Below are 26,971 nucleotides of genomic sequence, written 5' to 3'. Positions count from 1 at the left end.
AGAAAAGGAACGGACACCAAAAGCTTTGTTAAATCGTATTCTTCATAGGGACCGCTGACAAAGGAAGCACCGCCACCGATCCCTCAACGTGTTATTACTGGGGACACCTGGAGAGAACACCATGGACCCTATTGTACCATGCAGGAAAATAGATCATCGCTCTTAAAGGGGTATTCTCAGCACAGACGGGAAAGGATATCCACGGGATATGCCACTAGTGTCTTCTATATATGGGTCCCACCTCCGAACGTTGTGCAGGCAGAAGCGCCAAAGATTGGGAAAGTGCAGTAAGGAGATCTGTGCCTCGAATCCAAGAGAAACCCATACCTCAAAATAATATCCGAGAAGACAATGTCACAGGTTCATCGCCGTCTTTTTTTTTTTGGAACGAATCCTTCAAAATGGTGCAAGCGATTCATGAATTTGTAGAAAAACAAAACAAAACAGAAATGCTCTTTACTTTTGTGTTTGACCGATTCTTGCAATTTTTTAGCATAAACAATTGCAAATCAATTGAAAAAAAAAAAAAAAAGTCAGATTTATCTAAAAAGGAAAAAAAAAAATGATCTAAACTAAAAACCTCTCTCCAGGCAGTGATTGTTGAGGTGCCTTGAGTCCAGAGCTATCCTCCCGACACCCAATCCTCCATTCCCTAGGAAGATACCCTGTGATGTGCAAGGTCCATGCAATGTAATAATTCATATCAGTGCTAGGTGCCAGAGGACACCTTTAGAGGTCTTTCTAACAAAACATAGCGGTTTTGGAGAAAAAAAAAAACAATATTGGAAAGGAGGTTAAAAAGTTTTGGCTGATAGGGCTTGTAATGTAAAACCATTAGGTACACCTATACAATGCAGAGTCATCCCATCATGGCCACGACCTCCCTCGCTTTTCAGCTCAACAGACAATCTGATGCTCATTTGTACCAACACTGGAGACATCTGATTCAGCCCGAGCTGCAGAGGAAAAGCTCTAAAAAAAAGCTCTGTTATCATTTATCTAGACTGCACAGATCAGATAGATTACCGTAGTTTCCATTACTGCACATTCAGGGCTGAATACAGAGAATGATTCTGCCGTCTCTTCAATCTGCTTTCCTTAGTAAAGCCGGCCATAGACGGGTAATTTGCCAAGCAGAACTCCTACGTTTGTCACTATAGAGATGCTGGACATTAAAAAAAAAAAAAAAGGAATTTGTCAGTAGGATCAGCCCTCCTAAGCTGTCTGTATGAGCAGGTAGATCACAGGAAGTTGAATAAAATTATACCGTGGTATCTGCAAGTCGATGAGGAATTCCAGAATAATCAAAAATCTTTCTTAATAAGTAAATGAGCTGTTAAGATCTATGGGCTGGACATAGATCTCCCTGAGAATCTGCCTCCAGAGATTATTTAAATTGAAAGGAAGGGTTACCAGAGTGAGGCATGGAGATCAGACTGTCAGTCATTACATGGCTCACAATGGTAACTCCTACTTTCATTTATAATAAACTGTTGAAGCAGATTCTCATAAGATTTATGAGCCGGACAGCTCATTTATGAAGAAAAATGTTGATTATTTAGGAATAAAACACTGGATTGCAGATAATAAGGTAAAAATTCTCCACGCACCTATGGAGGGTAAGGAGGAGACAGCAATAGGACTCCAGGAATAAATATGTTGATGTTCTCATCAAAGACGGTATGCCATAAAAGTCTGAATTGTGCAGGCCCCAGAGGAGAACTGACTGGCGTCAGAAATTTGATTATGCCTTTAATGTGCTTTATAGAACAGTTTTTAATCAACTTCCCCGCCTGCTCTTTTTTTTTTTAGCTTGTAAAGAGTTAAAACAGCCTGGTAGAGGTTGAACCGGATTGTCTGAAAACAACTGCTTGCATGAAAAGACTTCAAATTCTCAGAAAAGTACTGAAAAGTTAACTATACAAGAGGTTCTACCTCTATAATTCCACATGTGTTAATTCATAGTATTTTTATACGTTAGGTCTGACCCTGGCCTTAAGTGGTGAAAAAAGAATTCCAAAGTTTGTTAAAAAAAGAAAAATAATTTGTGCCATTTTTCTATACCTGTAGCGTCTAATTTTTCGTGATCTGGGGTTGGGTGAGGGCTTACTTTTTGAGCGCTGAGCTGACGTTTTTAAATATACCATTTTGGTGTTGATCACCCATTGTTGCATTTTAATGCAATGTTGTGGGGACCAAAAAGAAACGTAATTCTGGGGTTTTGACTTTTTTCTCGTTACACTGTTTAGCAATCTGGATAATCCTTTTTTTTTTTTTTTTTTTTTTTTAAATTGATAGATCGGGAAATTCTAAACACGGCGGTAGCAAATATGTGTATGTTATTTGATTTTTTCTTATTGTTTTATTTTGAATGTGGCAAAAGGGGGTTCAAAACAGCTGACATGTGCCGGAAAAGATGTGGGGCTCAGTGCCAGAGCCCACATAAAAGGAAGGGTGTCGGACATCGGCGTACTATTATGCCCAATGTCGGAAGGGGGTTAAGTCTCCTCTTAGCCTTCTTTTTTGCAAGCTAAAAACATTCCCAGATCCTTTTAAACATTCCTCGTAGGACATAGTTTGCAGTCCGCTCACCATCCTGGTTGTGGTCCTCTGAACTTGCTCCAGTTTTTCAATGTATTTTTTTTAAGATGTGTTGCCCAGAATTGAACACAGTGTTCCAGATGAGGTCTGACCAAAGAGGAGTAGAGGGTGATAATGTAAGAGTACTGAAGTTTTTATTAATAACTGCGGATACACTGACTATTAGGTGACGGATTATAGGAATTTTAATGGTCTCCAATCACGTGCTGACAAAAACCTAAAACATGAAATACCAGGGTGCGCCATGTACAATCACTGCCTCAATGTCAAACATATGGGGCCATCTCCATTTTCTGTTGCAAGACAAGCAAACAAAAAAGCTCAATATTTTGGCAACAAAGTAAGGTCAAATATTTTCAGTAGGACATTGGAACCAAGAAAAGCTACAGTGACAACAGTAGGGCATAGCGATGTAAGGCTACGTTCACATTAGCGTTTTGCGTGTTTGCGTCGGGCAACGCAGCGGCGACGCATGCGTCATGCGCCCCTATATTTAACATGGGCGACGCATGGACATGCGTTGTGCTGCGTTGTGCGACGCATGCGTCTTTTTTGCCGCAAGCGTCGGACGCAGAAAACGCAACAAGTTGCATTTTTCTTGCATCCAAATTTCGGCAAAAAATGACGCATGCGTCGCAAAACGCAGCGTTTTTGCGTGCGTTTTTATTTGCGTTGTGCGTTGCATCGCCGACGCAGCGGCGCACAATGCAAATGTGAATGTAGCCTAAGAGACTTCGGCCTATATGAAAAGTCAGAGAATATAATGGGTCCACAATTACGGTAGAGGATATTTCATGCCATCAGCTTGCATGGTTTTTACTTTACAAACTATGGAACAAGGCGTCAATTCAACTCTTGTGCGGCAGTAGAACTAGAAATAGTTATTTTGCTTAGTGGACCCCATTACTAGGCATTTTTTCCTCGAACACAGCTTTAAGGGAAATATAAGATGACATGGCACCCAGATCAGTAGTTATCAGTCAGGCCCAAATCCGGCACAATGGACTGCAGATCGGCCAGTGTAAGAGAATGAGCCGGGTGCAACATGCATTAGTTCCAATTGCGCAGGTACATAACCTAGGTGGCAGAGTCTCCATTACAGCTTTTAAAAGCAAGTTCCAAATGGGATTTTCTCTACGATGCTCGTATTCTCTTCTAGGGCAGGGGTGTCAAACTGCATTCCTCGAGGGCTGCAAACAGGTCATGTTTTCAGGATTTCCTTGTGTTGCACAGGTGATAATTTAATCACCTGCACAGAATAATTCCATCACCTGTGCAATACTAAGGAAATCCTGAAAACATGACCTGTTTGAAGCCCTCGAGGAATGCAGTTTGACACCTCTGTTCTAGGGTATAATGACGGGTTTGAACTTATGGAACAAACTTTTTAAGGTCATCAGACATGCACGGTCCGAGAACAGTCCAAGATATCCAAACCCGCAGTTGGTCTCCTGACCTGAACTCAGCAGCTCCATATAAGCCTATAAAAAAAAAAAAATCATCTTCAGATGGAGAAAAAAAAAAAAAAAAAAAGTTAAAATAAATAAAATATCTCCTGTTTTCCCATGCAAAAAAAACAAAACATGATCACTTTCATCAATAACTGACATTAATCAGTTTCCTAGGTTGGTAAAAACAATGTTTCTGTAAAGAATTGATGATTTCTATGAGGTTTTTTTTTTGCGCACCCATAGACTTAAAATTGGTGAGTCTCGTGGAGAAAAAAAAAAAAAAAAAAAAAAGGAAAACAAGCATACTGCAATTCTTTTTTCTCGCAGACACTAGGTCCCAGCATTGCAGTTTGTGCTCGGGCACGTGGAACAGGCCCAAAAAGTAAATCATAATGTTTATACATGATCTATTCTAAAGCATGTCACTGTTTAGAACACTTCTGAACACAATATCACCTACGACTTGGTGATCCCATGATCTACCATGTAGTTATCAGAAAAAACGCAGCAAGCAGAGCTGTAAGGGTAAGTGCACACGTTGCGGATTCCAGTGCAGATTTTTTAACAGGCGGATTCTGCAGAATCCAGAGATAAAACACCCTGCATTTTACCTGCAGATTTTATGCAGATTTCACCTGCGGTTTTACACCTGTGGATTCCTATTATGGAATAGGTGTAAAATGCTGCGGAATCCGCACAAAGAATTGACATGCTGCAGAAAATAAACCGCTGCGCTTCTGCGCTGAATTTTCCGCAGCATGTGCACAGCGGATTTGGTTTACATAGTACTGTAAACCGCATGGAAAACTGCTGCGAATCCGCAACGTGTGCACACACCCTGTGTGTCTTATACGCATGCAGTTGTTGTACAGAGTTTTGTTTTTTTGTTTTCTTTTTAACAAAGTGAAGAGGACATTCACGATTGATCACTTCTGGGCATTGCAGTAAGTCATGTACATTCCTTTAGAGCAGGATTTCACGGTATTCTAAAACTCCATTAATTAGTTCATTAGACAATAAGCTGTATCATGTTGCAGTAAGTCTGCAATGCCAAGATGATGGAGTGCCGCTCACTGGCCAAGAAGCAGAGTCTTTATCAAAAATGTAAGGTTCAGCTAACAAAGATCAGGTCCAAGTAAAAGCTCTGCTCCGGCTTCATCGCCAATCCTCTTATACCCCCTCTGCCATTTGCAGTTTTGTGGGATCATTATTATGTTACTTCAAAGACGTTTACAAAGGTTGAACTTGATGGACCTAGGTCTGTTCTCAACCTACGAAATAATACATATGTGACTTGTCACATAGATACAGCTATGAAAGGAAATCCAGTTATGCAGAAATCAGTCCTCAGCTTCTGCTCCTTAGTGATGGCCTCAAAATGCAGAGTAAAATAACTACAATTAGCTCATATAATAAAAGAAAAAATAAACAACATTAGCAGAGTACATTACAGTGGTGCAGCATTTGAGAAAATTACCGTACTTTTTATGCTTTGGTCACTCATGGCATAACCAAGGACTCCGTGCATGGTTACACCCCCATTAATTACAATTTTGGGGCCTTCCCGCATTTCGGATTGACAGCACTCGTTGGCTAAAAGCAATCACAGCCTTAACTCAGCCAACACGTCTGCACACCGACACTGCCTGAACCTGTGGGCAAGCATACTCTCCTCCCCGGTTCCTCTCTCCATGTTGCCGCCGCTCGCTTCACTTCTTTTCCTGAAAGAAGCCAGTTAGGAGAATGCGCCCTCAGTGTGCAAACTGGCACTGACACTATGTGTATGGCAGTGCCAGTGTGCACACACAGCTAAATTCAGGCGGGGCTCACTCTGGTCGTGTGAGTGGCGTCAATCAGAAGTGGAGTAAGTCATCAAAATACCAGTTGAGGGGGTGAAAATGCGCGGAGACCGCTAATTTGCATTAACAAAAATGTTCTGAGGCACAGTACTACTGCAATGTACAGTGCTAATATGATTTCTATAGGGGCTACGTCCCCTACATTACTGTACAGTTTGTTTAATATACGTTGTGGGGGCGACAGACTCCATTTAATGATATTTTACTACCGGAAACAGTGTAAAGGTTCTAGTACAACAATTGAAATGATACTGGTTTTGTAGTGACCTGATGTGACAGCAATGAAAAATGAAGCCACATGCAAGTATCCTGGCAGTTCGTCAGGGGCGTATTGAGGCCCTCCCAGTGTATCACACACCGACGATGGTTTCCAGGATAATTCACAAGTGGTTTCAGAACTTTATAACTTGGGGGCGATGTATAAGATTACCCCAAACCAGATATCATTTTAATTTTTGTACTCAGGCTCGGACTGGCCCACCGGAAGACAGGAGAATCCTCCGGTAGGCCGCTGTATAAGAGTGCTAATAAATAGCGCCATTACACTTGCTTCATTGCAAAAAGGCATCATGTAATCATTCACCAAACAAGCTAGCTAAATCTACATTACATAGAAGAAGAAAAAAGGAAATTAGTGCACTAGGGTCAGGTTATTTTTTGTATGCAGATGAAGGGGGGGCAACTAGAATCAATGTTACTGGTGGGCTGTTGCCTACCCAGTCCGACACTGGCTTGCATCTAGATAGCAATACCATCACATTACAGAAGTAAAATCTCAGCAACAAGTTCCCTTTAAGCAATCAGAGCTTTTATAAAGAGGACAGAGGACGGCGTAAAACAGCAGCGGGGTCCAATGATATGTGTTAATGTAAACACTATTAAAATAGCAAAACGACTCTATACAAAACATGGTCAGACAACCTCGGCCAGGCCTCTTCCTCGCAGAGAACCAGTAGTAGGAATGGCAAATTGTACCAAATTTTACACACACACAAAAAAAAAAAATCTATTGTGGGGAGCCATGATTCAATGCCATAGCACTAAACATAAATAATAATGATAATTTTATATATATATATATATATATATATATATATATATATATATATATTTTCCAGGATAACCTTACATGGAGATTTAAACTTTTCCTTCTAGTTGTACTTCACCCCCATAAAAGGTTGATGAGCAAAGACAGCACAAACCAAAAAAAAAAAAAGTCTCTACAATTGGATAAATATTACTCTTTCAATAATGCTGAATATGAATGCAAGTTAATCACACACACACACAAAAAATCCCCAAAAAGCAACCTGACCCTATAAACTGAGCAATCTGCAAACAACCAGAAATCCTATAGGCCGCACAGACCGTAGTATTCAACGGTCTTCAATGCAAAATAAATATATAACAATTTTATTAGACAACATGTGGTCGGTCGGGCTCCAGCCAACATAACATCATTGTTATTGTACCTTATTTGCAATTAAAGTTCGGATCTGGGATTTTCCTGCATTGAGCCGGGGGTTGGACATGATGATTCTGGAGATTCCTTCTAACATACTAGGATTTTTAGATTTGGCTTGAGCGGCATTTTTTGCTCTAGTTTTTCACTCCGTTTCATTTTTGGGGCAGTTTTTAAATATCCAGATGTTTTTGGCCAATTCATCCTTTGAGAGTTTTCCCAGTTTTTTTATTTTTTAAAAATGGTACTTCAGTACCCCAGTGGCTTACAATATTAGCACTTTGTACACCACTAGAGTACATTTGCTTTTCTACAGATGAGCCTAGAATTCAACATTTTAAAAGCTTATGGAAAGGATCTGCAAAATGGTTCATCCTTCAATATGAGCCAAGTCCCCAAACGTCTAATCTGGCCCAAAGTCACCAGAAAAACATGACGACCAGACAGAAAAGGGAATTTTAAAGTTACACAACTGCTGAATGTGGATGCTGGCGTGGGTGACTTTTTCAGAACTCCATCATCGTCGGTGATTTAATGACAGGTCTTTTCTCCTCTTGCGGTATGGACTGACTTTTTTTTGCCCCAAATGCTTCAAAACGGAGCTCACGAATCATGAAGTTGGGGCAAAATAAAAAAAATGCCCTTTATTTTTGTCTTTGAGACTTTAAAGCACCAAAAGAAGCAAAGTGGAGAAACAGAACTGATGGTTCGGGGCATAAGAGTATGTGAACATGAGGCAGGCACAAATGAAGAGCTTTGATGTAGGGACCACGTGAGGAAACTCTTCTTTGGGAGTCTTTTGCTTCCTGAAGGGGTTTTGAAGAATTTGGGAAGTGTTTTTGTTTTGCAGCCTTTAAATTGGACAGTGGCTGGTGCGGAGTGGCTTCCATCAGCTGGAGTGGCACACACCTCCATAGATGTCAGTGGCGGGACCTCTGCACCCACGGCGGCTGCAGAACCTGGAAAGGTGAGCTCAGGAGACCCTCAGGTCCCAGTAATGGCTCATCTAGAAGCTGACAATACTCCTTCGAAAAAGGAAAATATCACATTTTCCATTGTAATTATTAGGATATAACAGAGAAAGAAAAAAATAATATATTAAAAAAAAAAAAAAGGGTTGTCCAGCCTCAGAAGAAGATGCTGTGCGTGCAGACACCAGATTGTGTCAGAGCGGTGCGCACACTGTCACGATTCTTGCCTGGGCGGGTGACAGTCACGTGACCACACATCCGCGATTTACCGTAAGTACTTGTCTCTCGTCAACTAGACTCCGCCTGTCTCTCAATTCTCCATTATCGACACCTGACCGCTAGTGGGATTATCACATACATGTGGTCACGTGACTGTCCACCGCCACCGGGAATCACTGTCAGAACTTTTTCACTCTGGAAAACTCCTTCAAGAAACATTTCAAGACATTGACTAGAGCGACACCGCTGTAAACGGACAGAAATCAGAGGTCAAGCAAAGGCCTGTATTACGTCTATGGAGAATGATGATATTCGGGGGGTGGGGTCCTTAGTTATTCACATCCTAATTGCATGATTATGGTAAAAGCGGTGACAGGTTTCTTACCAATGAACATAATAATATTATTATTATTATTATTATTATGTGCTCATCCACTGTCTAATCCTATTAAAACCATCCGTCCGGCAATCTTCTGTGCATCAAGGTATTTTTGATGACACCGTTATCTTTATGCACCATAAGTAGTGTTGCGGGAGTATCATGGCTTCTCCTCCCATCCCCTCCCCCCCCAATATAAAAGACCCCCAGTGACCTTTATCAGGCCCCAGATAGATGAAGCGGACCGCACACGTCACGTGGCCCCAATCTGCCCATCATTGCGGCATTTTCCACATTCACAAAACTCCACTTAGAGACCAATCTACTCGCTGCAGATCCCAGTTGTTACTTTCTCGTAGGGTGGATGGCTGTGGTCCTATTGTAGCAGCGACTGTGGACCCCTGACAGCTTCCGTCCGGCTACAACCATCGCCAATAGATATAGATCAGACTCCATTTGCTTTAGCAACAACCAGGAAGAGATGATCATTAAGAGCAGTGCTGGTACATTGTAACACTTCTCCGGAGTCATGTCGCCCATGGCAGACGCCTACCACAACGTTCCCCGATGCTCCCGATAAGAATCACAGCATTCAGCAGCATTACCAAGGTATCCTCCGCCCAAGTCACATTGGGCCCTGGTTGAAGGGGTTATCATCCCTCAGGGGCCATTTCCTTTGACTGATATCCATGTATTTGGGGCGAAACTCCTTTTTTGCTATTTGGTTTTGCCGTTTGTCTTCTGCAGCCTCTTTGTTCTGCTGTCTGTAGATGGAGGTAACTGAGAATCCTTCAGTGAGCGCATTCTAACCGGAGAGGTTATCAGGCTTAGGGTGCAGTCAGATGGTTGTATAGATCAGGACGCAGTGCCCGGACTGGCCGGCGGCCCTCCAGACTCCAGCGGGACGGCTTCATGTGTTCAGTGTTCCGATTTATTCGACAGACTGGCTGCTCCCTTACCTGTCTTTCACCGAGCTCCTCTCAGATCTGTGATATCAAAATGCAGCTCACCTTTCTCATGTTCTGACAACTCCATTACGGATTCTCAGTTAAAGGGGTAGTGCGGACAAAACAAAAACTTCCCCAGGAGACTGAAGTTGTAGAAAGTGACTGATATCCGCCTGGATCCAGTGCCGGTCAGATAATGGTCTGTGCTGCACAGGAAGAGGTGATGTCATTGTTCCAGCAGCACATGATTGGCTGCAGCGGTCGGGTGACTTGAGCAATGAGTCATCCTAAAAATATTTGATGACGTGTTGCTAAAGTCATCTGACCGCTGCAGCCAATCACAAGCCCCGCAATGCCGCCGCTGGTGGACTGGTGATGCCACCTTTTCCTGTACAGTACCCACCATGGGGTAAACCTGTGCCAGTGGGTGCTGGGAATTACATTTTGAACTAAGCCAAGGGGAAACTTTCCCTTTTAAGCGGATGACCCCTTTAAGTCATTTCGGAGGCTGCAACACAAAGGCTATAGAACACCAACAGCGGCGACATTTGTAAAGGAATCCAATGGCAAAAGCGATTTTTTTTTGCCTAAAATACACACATTTAAGATCTAAAAAAAAAAAAGGTCTCAAAAGGCGAACAATCCCTTTAAGGACCAATTTATGAGTGGCAATGCAAGGAAGACTTATGAACACGCAGATGGAGCAGAATCCAGCCGTCAATCATCCTCCCACCCACAGTGCAATGATCACCGAGAGGTTCTGCAGCAGCTGGGGAAGCTGGTGGGCGACTGACAGCGGATCTAGCACACACGTGACGCCCACCGGTGGGCAGCCCATTGTCCGTGCCAGGCAGGCGGCGCCTCTTACCGTCTATGTTCTCCCGGTCACTGATGTGCTGCAGGTTGCACCCGGTGTCCTCCCTGCTGAGCTCCTGCTCCGGCCGGCAGGACTCCAGCCTGGAGTGGGCATTTCTCCGCAGCTTGGGGCTGGAGGACACGCAGCAGGAGGTGGTGTTCCCCATACTCGCCCTCCTGGCGGCAGCAGCAGATCCGAGCGATGATGGGGAGAAATCAGCAAGACGCGCCCCCCGGAGTGTCAGCTGCAGATGCTGGGGGGCTGCTGCTAGCAGGGCATCTCCAGGGGAGAGGAGGGGCCGCTCCTCTACATCAGGAGCCCCTCAGAGCGGCTCCGGCAGGCAGGCAGGCAGCAGCATCTCCGCGGCCGGCTCATGGTTAATGAGGCTTCTTCCCCGGTACAGGGGCTCCTCCTCCGCAGCGCATCACCACAGCCCGGGGCCGTCACTGCAGCGGAGAGGTTCCGGTTCATGGGGAGGGAAGCGGGAACATGGGGGGAAGATGATGAGAGGGGACACGGGCTGTGTGCGATAGCCCCCCGGTGTGTATGAGGGGGTCATTCACTATAGCCCCCCGGTGTGTATGAGGGGGTCATTCACTATAGCCCCCCGGTGTGTATGAGGGGGTCATTCACTATAGCCCCCCGGTGTGTATGAGGGGGTCATTCACTATAGCCCCCCGGTGTGTATGAGGGGGTCATTCACTATAGCCCCCCGGTGTGTATGAGGGGGTCATTCACTATAGCCCCCCGGTGTGTATGAGGGGGTCATTCACTATAGCCCCCCGGTGTGTATGAGGGGGTCATTCACTATAGCCCCCCGGTGTGTATGAGGGGGTCATTCACTATAGCCCCCCGGTGTGTATGAGGGGGTCATTCACTATAGCCCCCCGGTGTGTATGAGGGGGTCATTCACTATAGCCCCCCGGTGTGTATGAGGGGGTCATTCACTATAGCCCCCCGGTGTGTATGAGGGGGTCATTCACTATAGCCCCCCGGTGTGTATGAGGGGGTCATTCACTATAGCCCCCCGGTGTGTATGAGGGGGTCATTCACTATAGCCCCCCGGTGTGTATGAGGGGGTCATTCACTATAGCCCCCCGGTGTGTATGAGGGGGTCATTCACTATAGCCCCCCGGTGTGTATGAGGAGGTCATTCACTATAGCCCCCCGGTGTGCATGAGGGGGTCATTCACTATAGCCCCCCGGTGTGCATGAGGGGGTCATTCACTATAGCCCCCCGGTGTGTATGAGGGGGTCATTCACTATAGCCCCCCGGTGTGTATGAGGAGGTCATTCACTATAGCCCCCCGGTGTGTATGAGGGGGTCATTCACTATAGCCCCCCGGTGTGTATGAGGGGGTCATTCACTATAGCCCCCCGGTGTGTATGAGGGGGTCATTCACTATAGCCCCCCGGTGTGTATGAGGGGGTCATTCACTATAGCCCCCCGGTGTGTATGAGGGGGTCATTCACTATAGCCCCCCGGTGTGTATGAGGGGGTCATTCACTATAGCCCCCCGGTGTGTATGAGGGGGTCATTCACTATAGCCCCCCGGTGTGTATGAGGGGGTCATTCACTATAGCCCCCCGGTGTGTATGAGGGGGTCATTCACTATAGCCCCCCGGTGTGTATGAGGGGGTCATTCACTATAGCCCCCCGGTGTGTATGAGGGGGTCATTCACTATAGCCCCCCGGTGTGTATGAGGGGGTCATTCACTATAGCCCCCCGGTGTGTATGAGGGGGTCATTCACTATAGCCCCCCGGTGTGTATGAGGGGGTCATTCACTATAGCCCCCCGGTGTGTATGAGGGGGTCATTCACTATAGCCCCCCGGTGTGTATGAGGGGGTCATTCACTATAGCCCCCCGGTGTGTATGAGGGGGTCATTCACTATAGCCCCCCGGTGTGTATGAGGGGGTCATTCACTATAGCCCCCCGGTGTGTATGAGGGGGTCATTCACTATAGCCCCCCGGTGTGTATGAGGGGGTCATTCACTATAGCCCCCCGGTGTGTATGAGGGGGTCATTCACTATAGCCCCCCGGTGTGTATGAGGGGGTCATTCACTATAGCCCCCCGGTGTGTATGAGGGGGTCATTCACTATAGCCCCCCGGTGTGTATGAGGGGGTCATTCACTATAGCCCCCCGGTGTGTATGAGGGGGTCATTCACTATAGCCCCCCGGTGTGTATGAGGGGGTCATTCACTATAGCCCCCCGGTGTGTATGAGGGGGTCATTCACTATAGCCCCCCGGTGTGTATGAGGGGGTCATTCACTATAGCCCCCCGGTGTGTATGAGGGGGTCATTCACTATAGCCCCCCGGTGTGTATGAGGGGGTCATTCACTATAGCCCCCCGGTGTGTATGAGGAGGTCATTCACTATAGCCCCCCGGTGTGTATGAGGGGGTCATTCACTATAGCCCCCCGGTGTGCATGAGGGGGTCATTCACTATAGCCCCCCGGTGTGCATGAGGGGGTCATTCACTATAGCCCCCCAGTGTGTATGAGGGGGTCATTCACTATAGCCCCCTAATGTGGAGTGCTGTCACAGGCTGCCCCCCAGTGTGTGTGAGGGGGTCTGCAGCTGGGATGGGCTCATTCATTATAGCCCCCTAATGTGGAGTGCTGCCCCCGAGTGTGTATGAGGGGGTCTACAGCTGGGACAGGCTCACTATAGCCCCCTAATGTGGAGTGCTGCCACAGGCTGCCCCCCAGTGTGTATGAGGGGGTCATTCACTATAGCCCCCCAGTGTGTATGAGGGGGTCATTCACTATAGCCCCCCGGTGTGCATGAGGGGGTCATTCACTATAGCCCCCCAGTGTGTATGAGGGGGTCATTCACTATAGCCCCCCGGTGTGCATGAGGGGGTCATTCACTATAGCCCCCCGGTGTGCATGAGGGGGTCATTCACTATAGCCCCCCGGTGTGCATGAGGGGGTCATTCACTATAGCCCCCCGGTGTGTATGAGGGGGTCATTCACTATAGCCCCCCGGTGTGTATGAGGGGGTCATTCACTATAGCCCCCCAGTGTGTATGAGGGGGTCATTCACTATAGCCCCCCGGTGTGTATGAGGGGGTCATTCACTATAGCCCCCCAGTGTGTATGAGGGGGTCATTCACTATAGCCCCCTAATGTGGAGTGCTGTCACAGGCTGCCCCCCAGTGTGTGTGAGGGGGTCTGCAGCTGGGATGGGCTCATTCACTATAGCCCCCTAATGTGGAGTGCTGCCCCCGAGTGTGTATGAGGGGGTCTACAGCTGGGACAGGCTCACTATAGCCCCCTAATGTGGAGTGCTGCCACAGGCTGCCCCCCAGTGTGTATGAGGGGGTCTCCAGCTGGGACAGGCTCATTCACTGGTACTGGGGAGGATAGCCCCCTGATGTGGAGTGCGGCCCTCACATGTGACAGTCTGCCCCTACTGTGTGCACTAGGGGGTCTACATCGGGGGTCTACTGGGGAGGATAGCTCCTAGTGTGGGTGCTGTCCAACATATAAGAGTCTGCTCCTACTGTGTGCATAAGGTGGGTTCTGCATCAGGGACAGGCTCATTCACTGGTACTGGGGAGGATAGCCCCCAGTGTGGTGTGCTGCCCCTACTGTGTGCATAAGGTGGGTTCTGCATCGGGGACAGGGTCATTCACTGGTACTGGGGAGGATAGCCCCCAGTGTGGTGTGCTGCCCCTACTGTGTGCATAAGGTGGGTTCTGCATCGGGGACAGGGTCATTCACTGGTACTGGGGAGGATAGCCCCCAGTGTGGTGTGCTGCCCCTACTGTGTGCATAAGGTGGGTTCTGCATCGGGGACAGGGTCATTCACTGGTGCTGGAGAAGATAGCCCCCAGTGTGGTGTGCTGCCGATACTGTGTGCATGAATTGGGGTCTGCACCGAGAACAGGGTCATTCACTGGTACTGGGGAGGATATCCACGTGAAAAGGTGCCACGAAACCACTGTAAAAAATGTAACGCACAAAATGATGTTGCTGTGCACATGTTAGGGATTATCCATTTACGAGAAAAAATAAAATTGGGAAAAGGCAAAACTAAAGGGATCGCTTATACCGTCCCTTTCCCCTATTTACCCTTAACCTTTTTCCACCTTTCTTTTGTCTTTTATCCATTTAAATATTATTTGTTATTGTGAAGGATGATACCGGAGAGATCATGTAGAATCCCACCACTGCCACCACATGTGAGGAACCTGCACATCGTCACCCTGCCTGACCTCACTATTACATCAGATGGATCACGTAATGCAGTCTCCCCACTTTCACCACCATGATGTTCTGCACCCCCAGGGGACACAAGGTCAGCTTAGTACAGATTTACACAGACAACCCCTGTCCACACTGGCTCATGGAGGCACAGGGAGAGAGAGGATGGGGCCCACACAGTCACTGACCCGGCACCACGCTCGCTCACAACCCTGAGAGGCCCCTTTCACTAGCACCAGTGAAACGGGGTTGGTAGCACTGCCACCAGTTCCTCATTAGATATAAGCCCAGTCTGTTAAAGGGAACCTGTCACCACGAAAATCGCGGGTGAGGTAAGCCCACCGGCATCAGGGGCTTATCTACAGCATTCTGTAATGCTGTAGATAAGCCCCCGATGTTACCTGAAAGAGGAGAAAAAGACGTTATATTATACTCACCCAGGGGCGGTCCCGCTGCTGGTCAGGTCGGATGGGCGTCTCCGGTCCGCTGCGGCGCCTCCCATCTTCATTACAAGACGTCCTCTTCTGATCTTCAGCTCCGGCGCAGGCGTACTTTGCTCTGCCCTGTTGAGGGCAAAGTACTGCAGTGCGCAGGCGCCGGGCCTCTGACCTTTCCGGCGCCTGCGCACTGCAGTACTATCCTTTGCCCTCAAGAAGGCAGAGCAAAGTACGCGGCACTGACTGCGGGGAGTATGGAGCGGGCGCCGGGCACTGACTGCGGGGAGTATGGAGCGGGCGCCGGGCACTGACTGCAGGGGAGTAGGGAGGGACTAATCAGACTGTGGCCGTCGCTGATTGGTCGCGGAAGCCATGACAGGCAGCTGGCGAGACCAATCAGCGACTTGGATTTCCATCACAGACAGAGGCCGCGACCAATGAATATCTTGCACAGACAGACAGACGGAAGTGACCCTTAGACAATTATATAGTAGATACTCTCAATGCTATATATCCTACAAAAACATCGGAGTTATAGTCCAAAAAAGTATATTTTAAAAATAAGTTTATTTAAATAATTAGGCATAAATAAAACAGTAAGTATACGATACAAGTCAAACAGACAAAAAGGCTCAGGTGTGAGGACCAGACCTCATCATAGTAAGTAAACAGGATCAGGGAATACTGTTCTACCAAAGTAACAACATAAAATGCTTGGTACAAATGAAATCTAACAACCAATGCCAAATATGTCAGTATAGGGTTAATTGGCACGCTCTAATCTTCATAGTCTATTGCCCCCCAAAGAAGCCCACGCGAAACGCGCGTCAGGGCTGCATTGGACCGCACATCACGCAGGTATATTCATGGGTAAGCTGTCCTTCCATTTGACCATCTTTTACATTCTTGCTTGGTGCCTGACTTGGTTATTTCAGTAATGCCATGTGGCAGAGCGATGTATGGTACTTTTTTGCTCGGGGCATACAGTGGGGCAAAAAAGTATTTAGTCAGTCAGCAATAGTGCAAGTTCCACCACTTAAAAAGATGAGAGGCGTCTGTAATTTACATCATAGGTAGACCTCAACTATGGGAGACAAACTGAGAAAAAAAAATCCAGAAAATCACATTGTCTGTTTTTTTAACATTTTATTTGCATATTATGGTGGAAAATAAGTATTTGGTCAGAAACAAACAATCAAGATTTCTGGCTCTCACAGACCTGTAACTTCTTCTTTAAGAGTCTCCTCTTTCCTCCACTCATTACCTGTAGTAATGGCACCTGTTTAAACTAGTTATCAGTATGAAAAGACACCTGTGCACACCCTCAAACAGTCTGACTCCAAACTCCACTATGGTGAAGACCAAAGAGCTGTCAAAGGACACCAGAAACAAAATTGTAGCCCTGCACCAGGCTGGGAAGACTGAATCTGCAATAGCCAACCAGCTTGGAGTGAAGAAATCAACAGTGGGAGCAATAATTAGAAAATGGAAGACATACAAGACCACTGATAATCTCCCTCGATCTGGGGCTCCACGCAAAATCCCACCCCGTGGGGTCAGAATGATCACAAGAACGGTGAGCAAAAATCCCAGAACCACGCGGGGGGACCTAGTGAATGAACTGCAGAGAGCTGGGACCAATGTAACAAGGCCTACCATAAGTAACACACTACGCCACCATGGACTCAGATCCTGCAGTTCCAGACGTGTCCCACTGCTTAAGCCAGTACATGTCCGGGCCCGTCTGAAGTTTGCTAGAGAGCATTTGGATGATCCAAAGGAGTTTTGGGAGAATGTCCTATGGTCTGATGAAACCAAACTGGAACTGTTTGGTAGAAACACAACTTGTCGTGTTTGGAGGAAAAAGAATACTGAGTTGCATCCATCAAACACCATACCTACTGTAAAGCATGGTGGTGGAAACATCATGCTTTGGGGCTGTTTCTCTGCAAAGGGGCCAGGACGACTGATCCGGGTACATGAAAGAATGAATGGGGCCATGTATCGTGAGATTTTGAGTGCAAACCTCCTTCCATCAGCAAGGGCATTGAAGATGAAACGTGGCTGGGTCTTTCAACATGACAAGGATCCAAAGCACACCGCCAGGGCAACGAAGGAGTGGCTTCGCAAGAAGCATTTCAAGGTCCTGGAGTGGCCTAGCCAGTCTCCAGATCTCAACCCTATAGAAAACCTTTGGAGGGAGTTGAAAGTCCGTGTTGCCAAGCAAAAACCCAAAAACATCACTGCTCTAGAGGAGATCTGCATGGAGGAATGGGCCAACATACCAACAACAGTGTGTGGCAACCTTGTGAAGACTTACAGAAAACGTTTGACCTCTGTCATTGCCAACAAAGGATATATTACAAAGTATTGAGATGAAATTTTGTTTCTGACCAAATACTTATTTTCCACCATAATATGCAAATAAAATGTTAAAAAAAACAGACAATGTGATTTTCTGGATTTTTTTTTCTCAGTTTGTCTCCCATAGGTGAGGTCTACCTATGATGTAAATTACAGACGCCTCTCATCTTTTTAAGTGGTGGAACTTGCACTATTGCTGACTGACTAAATACTTTTTTGCCCCACTGTATGTGCACTAGACTATGAAGATTAGAGCGTGCCAATTAACTCTATACTGACATATTTGGCATTGGCTGTTAGATTTCATTTGTACCAAGCACTTTATGATGTTACTTTGAACAGTATTCCCTGATCCTGTTTAAAGTATACAGTACATACATACAACATACAGAACATGCACCATGCGACGACATGCACCATGCGATGACATGCGTCATGTACCATGCGACGACATGCACCATGCGGCGACATGCTCCATGCGACAACATACACCATTCGACAACATGCACCATGCGACAACATGCGTCATGTACCATGCGACGACATGCACCATGCGACAACATGCATCATGTACCATGCGACAACATGCATCATGTACCATGCGAAGAGATGCACCATGCGACAACATGCGACATGTACCATGCGACGACATGCACCATGCAACGACATGCACCATGCGACAACATGCGATATGCACCGAAATGCACCATGTGACGTGCACCATGCGGCGACATGCACCATGCGACGACATGCACCATGCCACATACAGTACATACATACAACATACATATAGACACATACAGTACATATAACAGTACATACTCACCATCACTTGTAACTTTGATCCCCGAAGCCAGTGTCATCTGTAAAAAATATTAAAATAACAAACAAACACTATACTCCCTGATCCGCAGATATCCAATTAAAACGAGTGTCCCACGACGATCTCCCATGGAGAGCAGCAGCATCAGCTGATGTGACAGCTCTCCAGGAATACAATGATGGCAGGTATCCTTCCATAATGTATTCCCCACAATGTATTCCTACGCCCCTGTGAGAAAATAGTCCCTAGTTTCACTTTTGGCATTGCTGTATGAGAAATTTTCCCACGCAGCAATTGCCATAAAGTGAAACTTTGTCCTACGGTAACCTCAGTGATGCACTGCAGGAGCCATTGTCTCCTGTCAGTGTGTCACTGAGGGTCCTATAGAGCAGTGATATCACCCGATGTCACTGTTCTATAGGGGAGATTGTCATGGGACCCTCGTTATTAATTGGACTACGGCGGACAGGTAGTATACGGTTTATTATTTTACGCTTTTTGCAGGCGCTGAAGTATGGTAAGTATGGTTAAATGAAGAATACTAAAATACTTTTTTCCTAATGTGTGTGTGTGTGTTTTATTAACCATTTACTAGTATTGGATTAATAATGGATAGGTGTCTTATTGACGCCTCTTTGTTATTATCCCGGCTTAATGTCGCCTTACAATAGCAATGTGACATTAACTCCTTATTACTCCATATCCCACCGCTACACGGGAGTGGGAAGAGAGGGGCTAAGTGCCGAAATTGGCGCATCTTACAGATGCGCCATTTCTGGGGCGGCTGCAGACTGGTATTTGTAGCCGGGGGGCCCAATATCCATGGCCCCTCTCCAGGCTATGAATATCATCCCACAGCTGTTTGCATGGCCTTTCTGGCTATAAAATATAGGGGGACCCCACGTCATTTTTTTGGGGGGGTCCCCCTATTTTAATAGCCAGTAAAAGATACGCAGACAGCTGCGGGCTGATATTCATAGCCTCGGAGGGGCCATGGGTATTACCCCCTTCCCAGGCTACAAATATTGGCCCCCGGCCATCTGCTTTTCCCCTCTGGCGCAGAAAATTGACAGCGGGCACCATGACGTCACTGCCCGGCGCCAGCTGTCAGGAGATCCGGGAGCAGCGCAGGAACCAGGAAGAAGAGAGGTGAGTATTTTTTTTATTTTTTTTTTTATGGGTGCTGCTGCCTTATTACAGGGTCTGCCTATAGGGGTGCTGCCTTATTACAGGGTCTGCCTATAGGGGTGCTGCCTTATTACAGGGTCTGCCTATAGGGGTGCTGCCTCATTACAGGGTCTGACTATGGGGGTGCTGCTTCATTACAAGGTCTGCCTATGGGGGTGCTGCCTCATTACAGGGTCTGACTATGGGGGTGCTGCCTCATTACAGGGTATGACTGTGGGGGCTGCCTTATTACAGGGTCTGACTATAGGGGTGCTGCCTTATTACAGGGTCTGACTATGAGGGCTGCCTTATTACAGGGTCTGACAATGAGGGCTGCCTTATTACATGGTCTGACTATGGGGGCTGCCTTATTACAGGGTCTGACTATGGGGGCTGCCTCATTACAGGGTCTGACTATGGGGGTGCTGCCTTATTACAGGGTCTGACTATAGGGGTGCTGCCTTATTACAGGGTCTGACTATGAGGGCTGCCTTATTACAGGGTCTGACAATGAGGGCTGCCTTATTACATGGTCTGACTATGGGGGCTGCCTTATTACAGGGTCTGACTATGGGGGCTGCCTCATTACAGGGTCTGACTATGGGGGTGCTGCCTCATTACAGGGTCTGACTATGGGAGCTGCCTTATTACAGGGTCTGACTATGGGGGCTGCCTTATTACAGGGTCTGACTATAGGGGTGCTGCCTCATTACTGGGCCTGACAATGGGGGCCTGCCTTATTACAGGGTCTGACTATGGGGGCTTCCTTATTACAGGGTCTGCCTATAGGGGTGCTGCCTTATTACAGGGTCTACCTATAGGGGTGCTGCCTCGTTACAGGGTCTGCTTATAGGGGTGCTGCCTTATTACAGGGTCTGATTATGGGGGTGCTGCCTCATTACAGGGTCTGACTATGGGGGGGCTGCCTTATTACAGGGTCTTTAAATCAACAAATGTCTATCACTTATCTCAGGGCACTTCACCTAAATATCACAACATAATCCCATATAATGACATATGGAAAGAAGAAGAGATCCCATAAGGGTTAAAACCAATGTTTATTAAATAAATATAAAATAACATAATAAAAAAGCAAAATAGACCGTAGGGGACACCAAACAAACAAGGCTATAGAAATAAATATACACTGATAAGTCACCAGACACTATACATGTAACCGTCCACGCTGGTACAAAGAAGGGCAGCGGCAAAAACAACACCCATAGATAAATCCATAGCAAAATGTCAACCAACACTATAACAGAGGCTGCCTTAGTATAACCCCATATAGCCAATTAGCTTAAAGTACAGGCGGCAGCAACTGAAACCAGAGTGTGTAGCCCAACAATATACCCTGTAATAAGGCAGCACCCCTATAGTCAGACCCTGTAATAAGGCAGCACCCCTATAGGCAGACCCTGTAATAAGGCAGCACCCCTATAGGCAGCCCCCCCATAGTCAGACCCTGTAATAAGGCAGCACCCCCATAGGCAGACCCTGTAATAAGGCAGCCCCTATAGTCAGACCCTGTAATAAGGCAACACCCTTATAGTCAGACCCTGTAATAAGGCAGCACCCCTATAAGCAGTGTTATGAACAGGTAATTCAGAACCACAATGGACCTTGAAGTTCAGAGCACACAAAGTGACCTGACAATTACCAAAAACATAGAACGAGCTCTAGGCAAGGTAGGCACGGTCTCTGCCAGACTTCCTCTATTTTCTATGCTGGGTCTATCTGGACGGGTATATTGTTGGGCTACACACTCTGGTTTCAGTTGCTGCCGCCTGTACTTTAAGCTAATTGGCTATATGGGGTTATACTAAGGCAGCCTCTGTTATAGTGTTGGTTGACATTTTGCTATGGATTTATCTATGGGTGTTGTTTTTGCCGCTGCCCTTCTTTGTACCAGCGTGGACGGTTACATGTATAGTGTCTGGTGACTTATCAGTGTATATTTATTTCTATAGCCTTGTTTGTTTGGTGTCCCCTACGGTCTATTTTGCTTTTTTATTATGTTATTTTATATTTATTTAATAAACATTGGTTTTAACCCTTATGGGATCTCTTCTTCTTTCCATATGTCATTATATGGGATTATGTTGTGATTATTACAGGGTCTGCCTATAGGGGTGCTGCCTCATTACAGGGTCTGCTTATAGGGGTGCTGCTTCATTACAGGGTCTGACTATGGGGTGCTGCTTTATTACAGGGTCTGCTTTGTTGTGAATTCTGTGGCCAAGCTCCCTCCTGTGGTCGTGAGTGGTACTTCGGCTGGTTCTGTCTATGAGCTTCCTTTGGTGGATGAGAGTGGTACTGCGGCTTCTGAGTTTCCTTCCTCAGGTGATGAGGTTAAGTCGTTAGGTGCTGCTCTATTTAACTCCACCTGGTGCTTTGATCCTGGCCTCCAGTCAATGTTCTAGTATTGGTCTTGCTTCTTTCTGGATCGTTCCTGTGGCCTGTCAATCCTGCTTAAGCTAAGTTCTGCTTGTGTTACTTTTGTTTGCTATATTTTCTGTCCAGCTTGCTATATTGGTTTTTCTTGCTTGCTGGAAGCTCTGAGACGCAGAGGGAGCACCTCCGTACCGTTAGTCGGTGCGTAGGGTCTTTTTGCCCCTCCGCGTGCTTGTTTGTAGGTTTTTGTGTTGACCGCAAAGCTATCTTTCCTATCCTCGGTCTATTCAGTAAGTCGGGCCTCACTTTGCTAAATCTATTTCATCTCTGTGTTTGTATTTTCATCTTTACTCACAGTCATTATATGTGGGGGGCTGCCTTTTCCTTTGGGGAATTTCTCTGAAGCAAGGTAGGCTTATTTTTCTATCTTCAGGGCTAGTTAGTTTCTCAGGCTGTGCCGAGTTGCATAGGGAGCGTTAGGCGCAATCCACGGCTACCTCTAGTGTGGTGTGATAGGATTAGGGATTGCGGTCAGCAGAGTTCCCACGTCTCAGAGCTCGTTCTATGTTTTTGGTAATTGTCAGGTCACTTTGTGTGCTCTGAACTTCAAGGTCCATTGTGGTTCTGAATTACCTGTTCATAACACTGCTTATAGGGGTGCTGCCTTATTACAGGGTCTGACTATAAGGGTGTTGCCTTATTACAGGTTCTGACTATAGGGGCTGCCTTATTACAGGGTCTGCCTATGGGGGTGCTGCCTTATTACAGGGTCTGACTATGGGGGGGCTGCCTATAGGGGTGCTGCCTTATTACAGGGTCTGCCTATAGGGGTGCTGCCTTATTACAGGGTCTGACTATAGGGGTGCTGCCTTATTACAGGGTCTGACTATTGGGGTGCTTCCTTATTACAGGGTCTGCCGCCTTATTACAGGGTCTGCCTATGGGGGTGCTGCCTTATACTACAGAGTCTGCCTATGGGGGTACTGCCTTATTACAGGGTCTGCCTATATGGGGGTGCTGCCTTATTACAGTGTCTGCCTATGGGGGCTGCCGTATGCTATAGAGTCTTCCTATGGGGAGTGCATTATACTATATTGTGGACTATTTGGTGCATTATGCTACTATATATGGAGGCTATCTAGGGGGCCATCATACAGTATGGAGATTACAGTGTGGGGGTCATTATACATTGTTGGAGCCATCAAACAATTTGGGGGCTACTAAGGAGTCACTATACTGTGTGGGTGCATTATACTGTGTATAAGAGAGCATCATACTGTGTATAGGGGAGCTGTACAGGGGGAGACTCGGGACAATATTAAATGTAAAGTGGGCACTTATTGTTATAGGGGAACTCAGGTTACTGTGGCTATCAAAGGGGCACACAGGGCATTATTACTTTCTAGGGGCAAAATATGGGCACTGTTTTCTAAGGCACTTGCACCCGGCATTACTATATTGTAGAGAGTTGTTTTAGAATTTAGAAGGCACAGAGAACCACACAGCAGGTGCAGTAATAGGGACACATACGGCAGCAGCGGCTCAGTATTGGGGTATCGGGTGCAGTAATAGGGACACATATGGCAGCAGCGGCTCAGTATTGGGGTATCAGGGGCAGTAATAGGGACACATACGGCAGCAGCGGCTCAGTATTGGGGTATCAGAGGCAGTAATAGGGACACATACGGCAGCAGCGGCTCAGTATTGGGGTATCAGGTGCAGTAATAGGGACACATACGGCAGCAGCGGCTCAGTATTGGGGTATCGGGTGCAGTAATAGGGACACATATGGCAGCAGCGGCTCAGTATTGGGGTATCAGGTGCAGTAATAGGGACACATACGGCAGCAGCGGCTCAGTATTGGGGTATCAGAGGCAGTAATAGGGACACATACGGCAGCAGCGGCTCAGTATTGGGGTATCAGGGGCAGTAGTAGGGACACATACGGCAGCAGCGGCTCAGTATTGGGGTATCAGGGGCAGTAATAGGGACACATACGGCAGCAGCGGCTCAGTATTGGGGTATCAGGGGCAGTAATAGGGACACATACGGCAGCAGCGGCTCAGTATTGGGGTATCAGGGGCAGTAATAGGGTCACATACGGCAGCAGCGGCTCAGTATTGGGGTAGCAGGTGCAGTAATAGGGACACATACGGCAGCAGCGGCTCAGTATTGGGGTATCAGCAGGATGAGGAGTTTGTGCAGGTTGGGAATAGATGGTGATGGCTGGAATATGAGAAGTGAAATGTGTCTTTGTTGTATTCTCTGCAGACGAGTCCTGGCTGGAAGAAGTTGTCTTGTCGGTCTGGGCCAGATGGAAAAGACGGGAAAAAATGAACTATTCCATCTGAAAGGACGTCAGCGGTAAGTCAGTATCTGTAACTGTGCAGTGATCTGTTATATGTTCTGTAGGACTGGTGGTAATATCCATATTGGTCTTTATATAGAGATTATCTTCAGTAACATCGCGGTCATCTGCTAAGGTTCTCATCCACTGTTAGGATGCGTCACCGAGTTATAATCAAGGTTACCTGGTTAGGGGCCGACTCAGAAGTTTCACCCCCTGGACCAAAACCCTAGCTACGCCTCTGGTCACTGCTCTCCTGCCCTCTGGACTGAACTTAAATCCCCTCCCCTTGCCACTGCAGCTAAAAACTCCAAAACCTAATGTCAAGAGCCCTGCTGCAGACTTACAGCAGGAGTCTGTGCGTGTTACAGAAGGAGAGAGAGAGTAAGGAATGCTGAGGTGAGCTTACCTGCCGGAGTGCAGGACCTGAAGCATGTGACCTCTGGGGGAGTGGACAGAGGCAGGGCCAGACGCCGAGTAGCGGCGGTGACCGGCGAGGCTGGAGAGTAGTCTGAACGTGCCGAGAGGTAGATGAAGTGCCAAAAGGGTGAGACGTAAGCGTGGTCGAGACGTAGCAAAAAGGTTGGGGAGCCGAAGATAGCGGTTCAGTACAAATGGGGCAGACAGGAGGGAAGTTAGAGTACCAAGCCGAAGGTCAGAGCCAGAAACAGACAATAAGCACAGAGTCACAAGGCAAAACACAGAGCGAGAAAACAGGCCGAGTCATACACAAGAAAGCAATCGGACTAAACAGTATGCAAGCACACCAGGGGCCAGACACTTAGCCAAGACAGATGTATCACTGACAAGGACCCCCTGATGAAGGCGGGTAAATATAGCCTTCCCCAAACCAAAAGGAGGCTATATAAATTAACCCCGAAAGGACAGGGAACCAACCCTGTCCACAACCATGACACCTAAGGCTACTTTCACACATCAGGTTTTCGCCGTCAGGCTCAATCCGGCTAATTTTCAAAAAACAGATCTGGCAAATGTTGCCGCCGGATCCGTTTTTTCCCATAGACTTGTAATAGTGCAGGATTGCGCCGGATGACCTTGCGTTTCGTCCGGTTTTCGCTGGAAATCTGCCGTTTCCGGTTTCTGGAAAAAAGTCCATAGCAACGTTTTTTGTCTCCGGTGAGAAAGCTGTTTGCTACAATAGAAGCCTATGGGAGCAAAGTTGCCAGATCCGGAAAATGACGGATTCCGGTACCGCATTCCGTTTTTTTAAACTGAGCATGCTCCAAATTTTTTTTATCCAATTATTTGGATATGCTAGTTGGATCCATTGAAAAACGGATCCGTCACATCAGTTTTTCACAATCTGCGCCGGATCCATTTTTTCCAACATTCGCTGGATTGTGCCTGATGCAAAAAACTTGATGTGTGAAAGTAGCTTAATATAGAAAAATCAGCCGCACTCTTATGGTATATCTTTGCAAAAATGTGATGTATTTATTCACATGTGTTGAGACAAAATTTTCATATATATACACACACAGCAGGGAGTATAAACGAAGTAGTAACGTTTCGACCCTGCCTCGGGTCTTTCTCAAACTGCGTTTTCTAGATAGTGTGAAAAATAAGAAGTGTGGTCCCTTTAAGGGCTCCTATTGTTGTGGTGTCAGGTCTTCCTGCTTCTGTGGGCGTGTGTCCACACGCCCACAGAAGCAGGAAGACCTGACACCACAACAATAGGAGCCCTTAAAGGGACCACACTTCTTATTTTTCACACTATCTAGAAAACGCAGTTTGAGAAAGACCCGAGGCAGGGTCGAAACGTTACTACTTCGTTTATACTCCCTGCTGTGTGTGTATATATATGAAAATTTTGTCTCAACACATGTGAATAAATACATCACATTTTTGCAAAGATATACCATAAGAGTGCGGCTGATTTTTCTATATTGGACTTGTTGTTGGGTTTTTCCCAAGTACAGCCAGCACCAACCTAAGATAGCTGAGTGCGCTCCTTTTTTCTTAATATATCACTGAAAGTAGCTTAAGATGGGTCATAATTCCTTAATAGACGATAAGCTGAGGCAAAGGAGGGAGGGAGAAAGCCGAGCACGTATCACCACTAGAACTGTGGCTTCATCAGGGGTTACTACCACACGAGTGTGTTTCATGGTCCCGTATACAGGCTGCAAAGCCTGGACTGACTATCCAAACTTACAGTCCACTTGGTGCAACCGTTTTCCAAGGTGTAATGACTAGTGATGAGCGAATATACTCGTTGCTCGGGTATTCCCGAGCATGCTCGGGTGACCTCAAGTATTTATGACTGCTCGGAGATTTAGTTTTCATCACCTCAGCTGAATGATTTAGGGCTACTAGCCAGGCTGAGTACATGTGGGGATTCCCTAGCAACCAGGCAACCCCCCACATGTACTAAGCCTGTCTAGTAGCTGTAAATCATTCAGCTGTGATGAAAACTAAATCTCCAAACACTAACAAATACTCAGAGTTCACCCGA

General features: G+C 46.7%; 1 protein-coding gene across 1 annotated transcript in view; it reads right to left on the bottom strand.

Moving 5' to 3' along the window:
- The window catches only part of CCNY (cyclin Y), a 162,122-nt gene extending 150,947 nt beyond the window's left edge, over window positions 1–11,175 (bottom strand). The window contains exon 1 of the mRNA XM_069729689.1: window positions 10,758–11,175. Within this exon, the coding sequence (XP_069585790.1) occupies window positions 10,758–10,911 (154 nt within the window). The 5' untranslated portion in view covers window positions 10,912–11,175. The remainder of the gene's footprint in view (window positions 1–10,757) is intronic.
- Between the last annotated feature and the right edge of the window lie 15,796 nt (window positions 11,176–26,971).

Source organism: Ranitomeya imitator, chromosome 6, assembly GCF_032444005.1.
Source record: "Ranitomeya imitator isolate aRanImi1 chromosome 6, aRanImi1.pri, whole genome shotgun sequence".
NCBI lineage: Eukaryota > Metazoa > Chordata > Amphibia > Anura > Dendrobatidae > Ranitomeya > Ranitomeya imitator.
The sequence above is the reverse complement of the archived record's forward strand: the minus strand, read 5'-3'. Positions and strand labels throughout refer to the sequence as shown.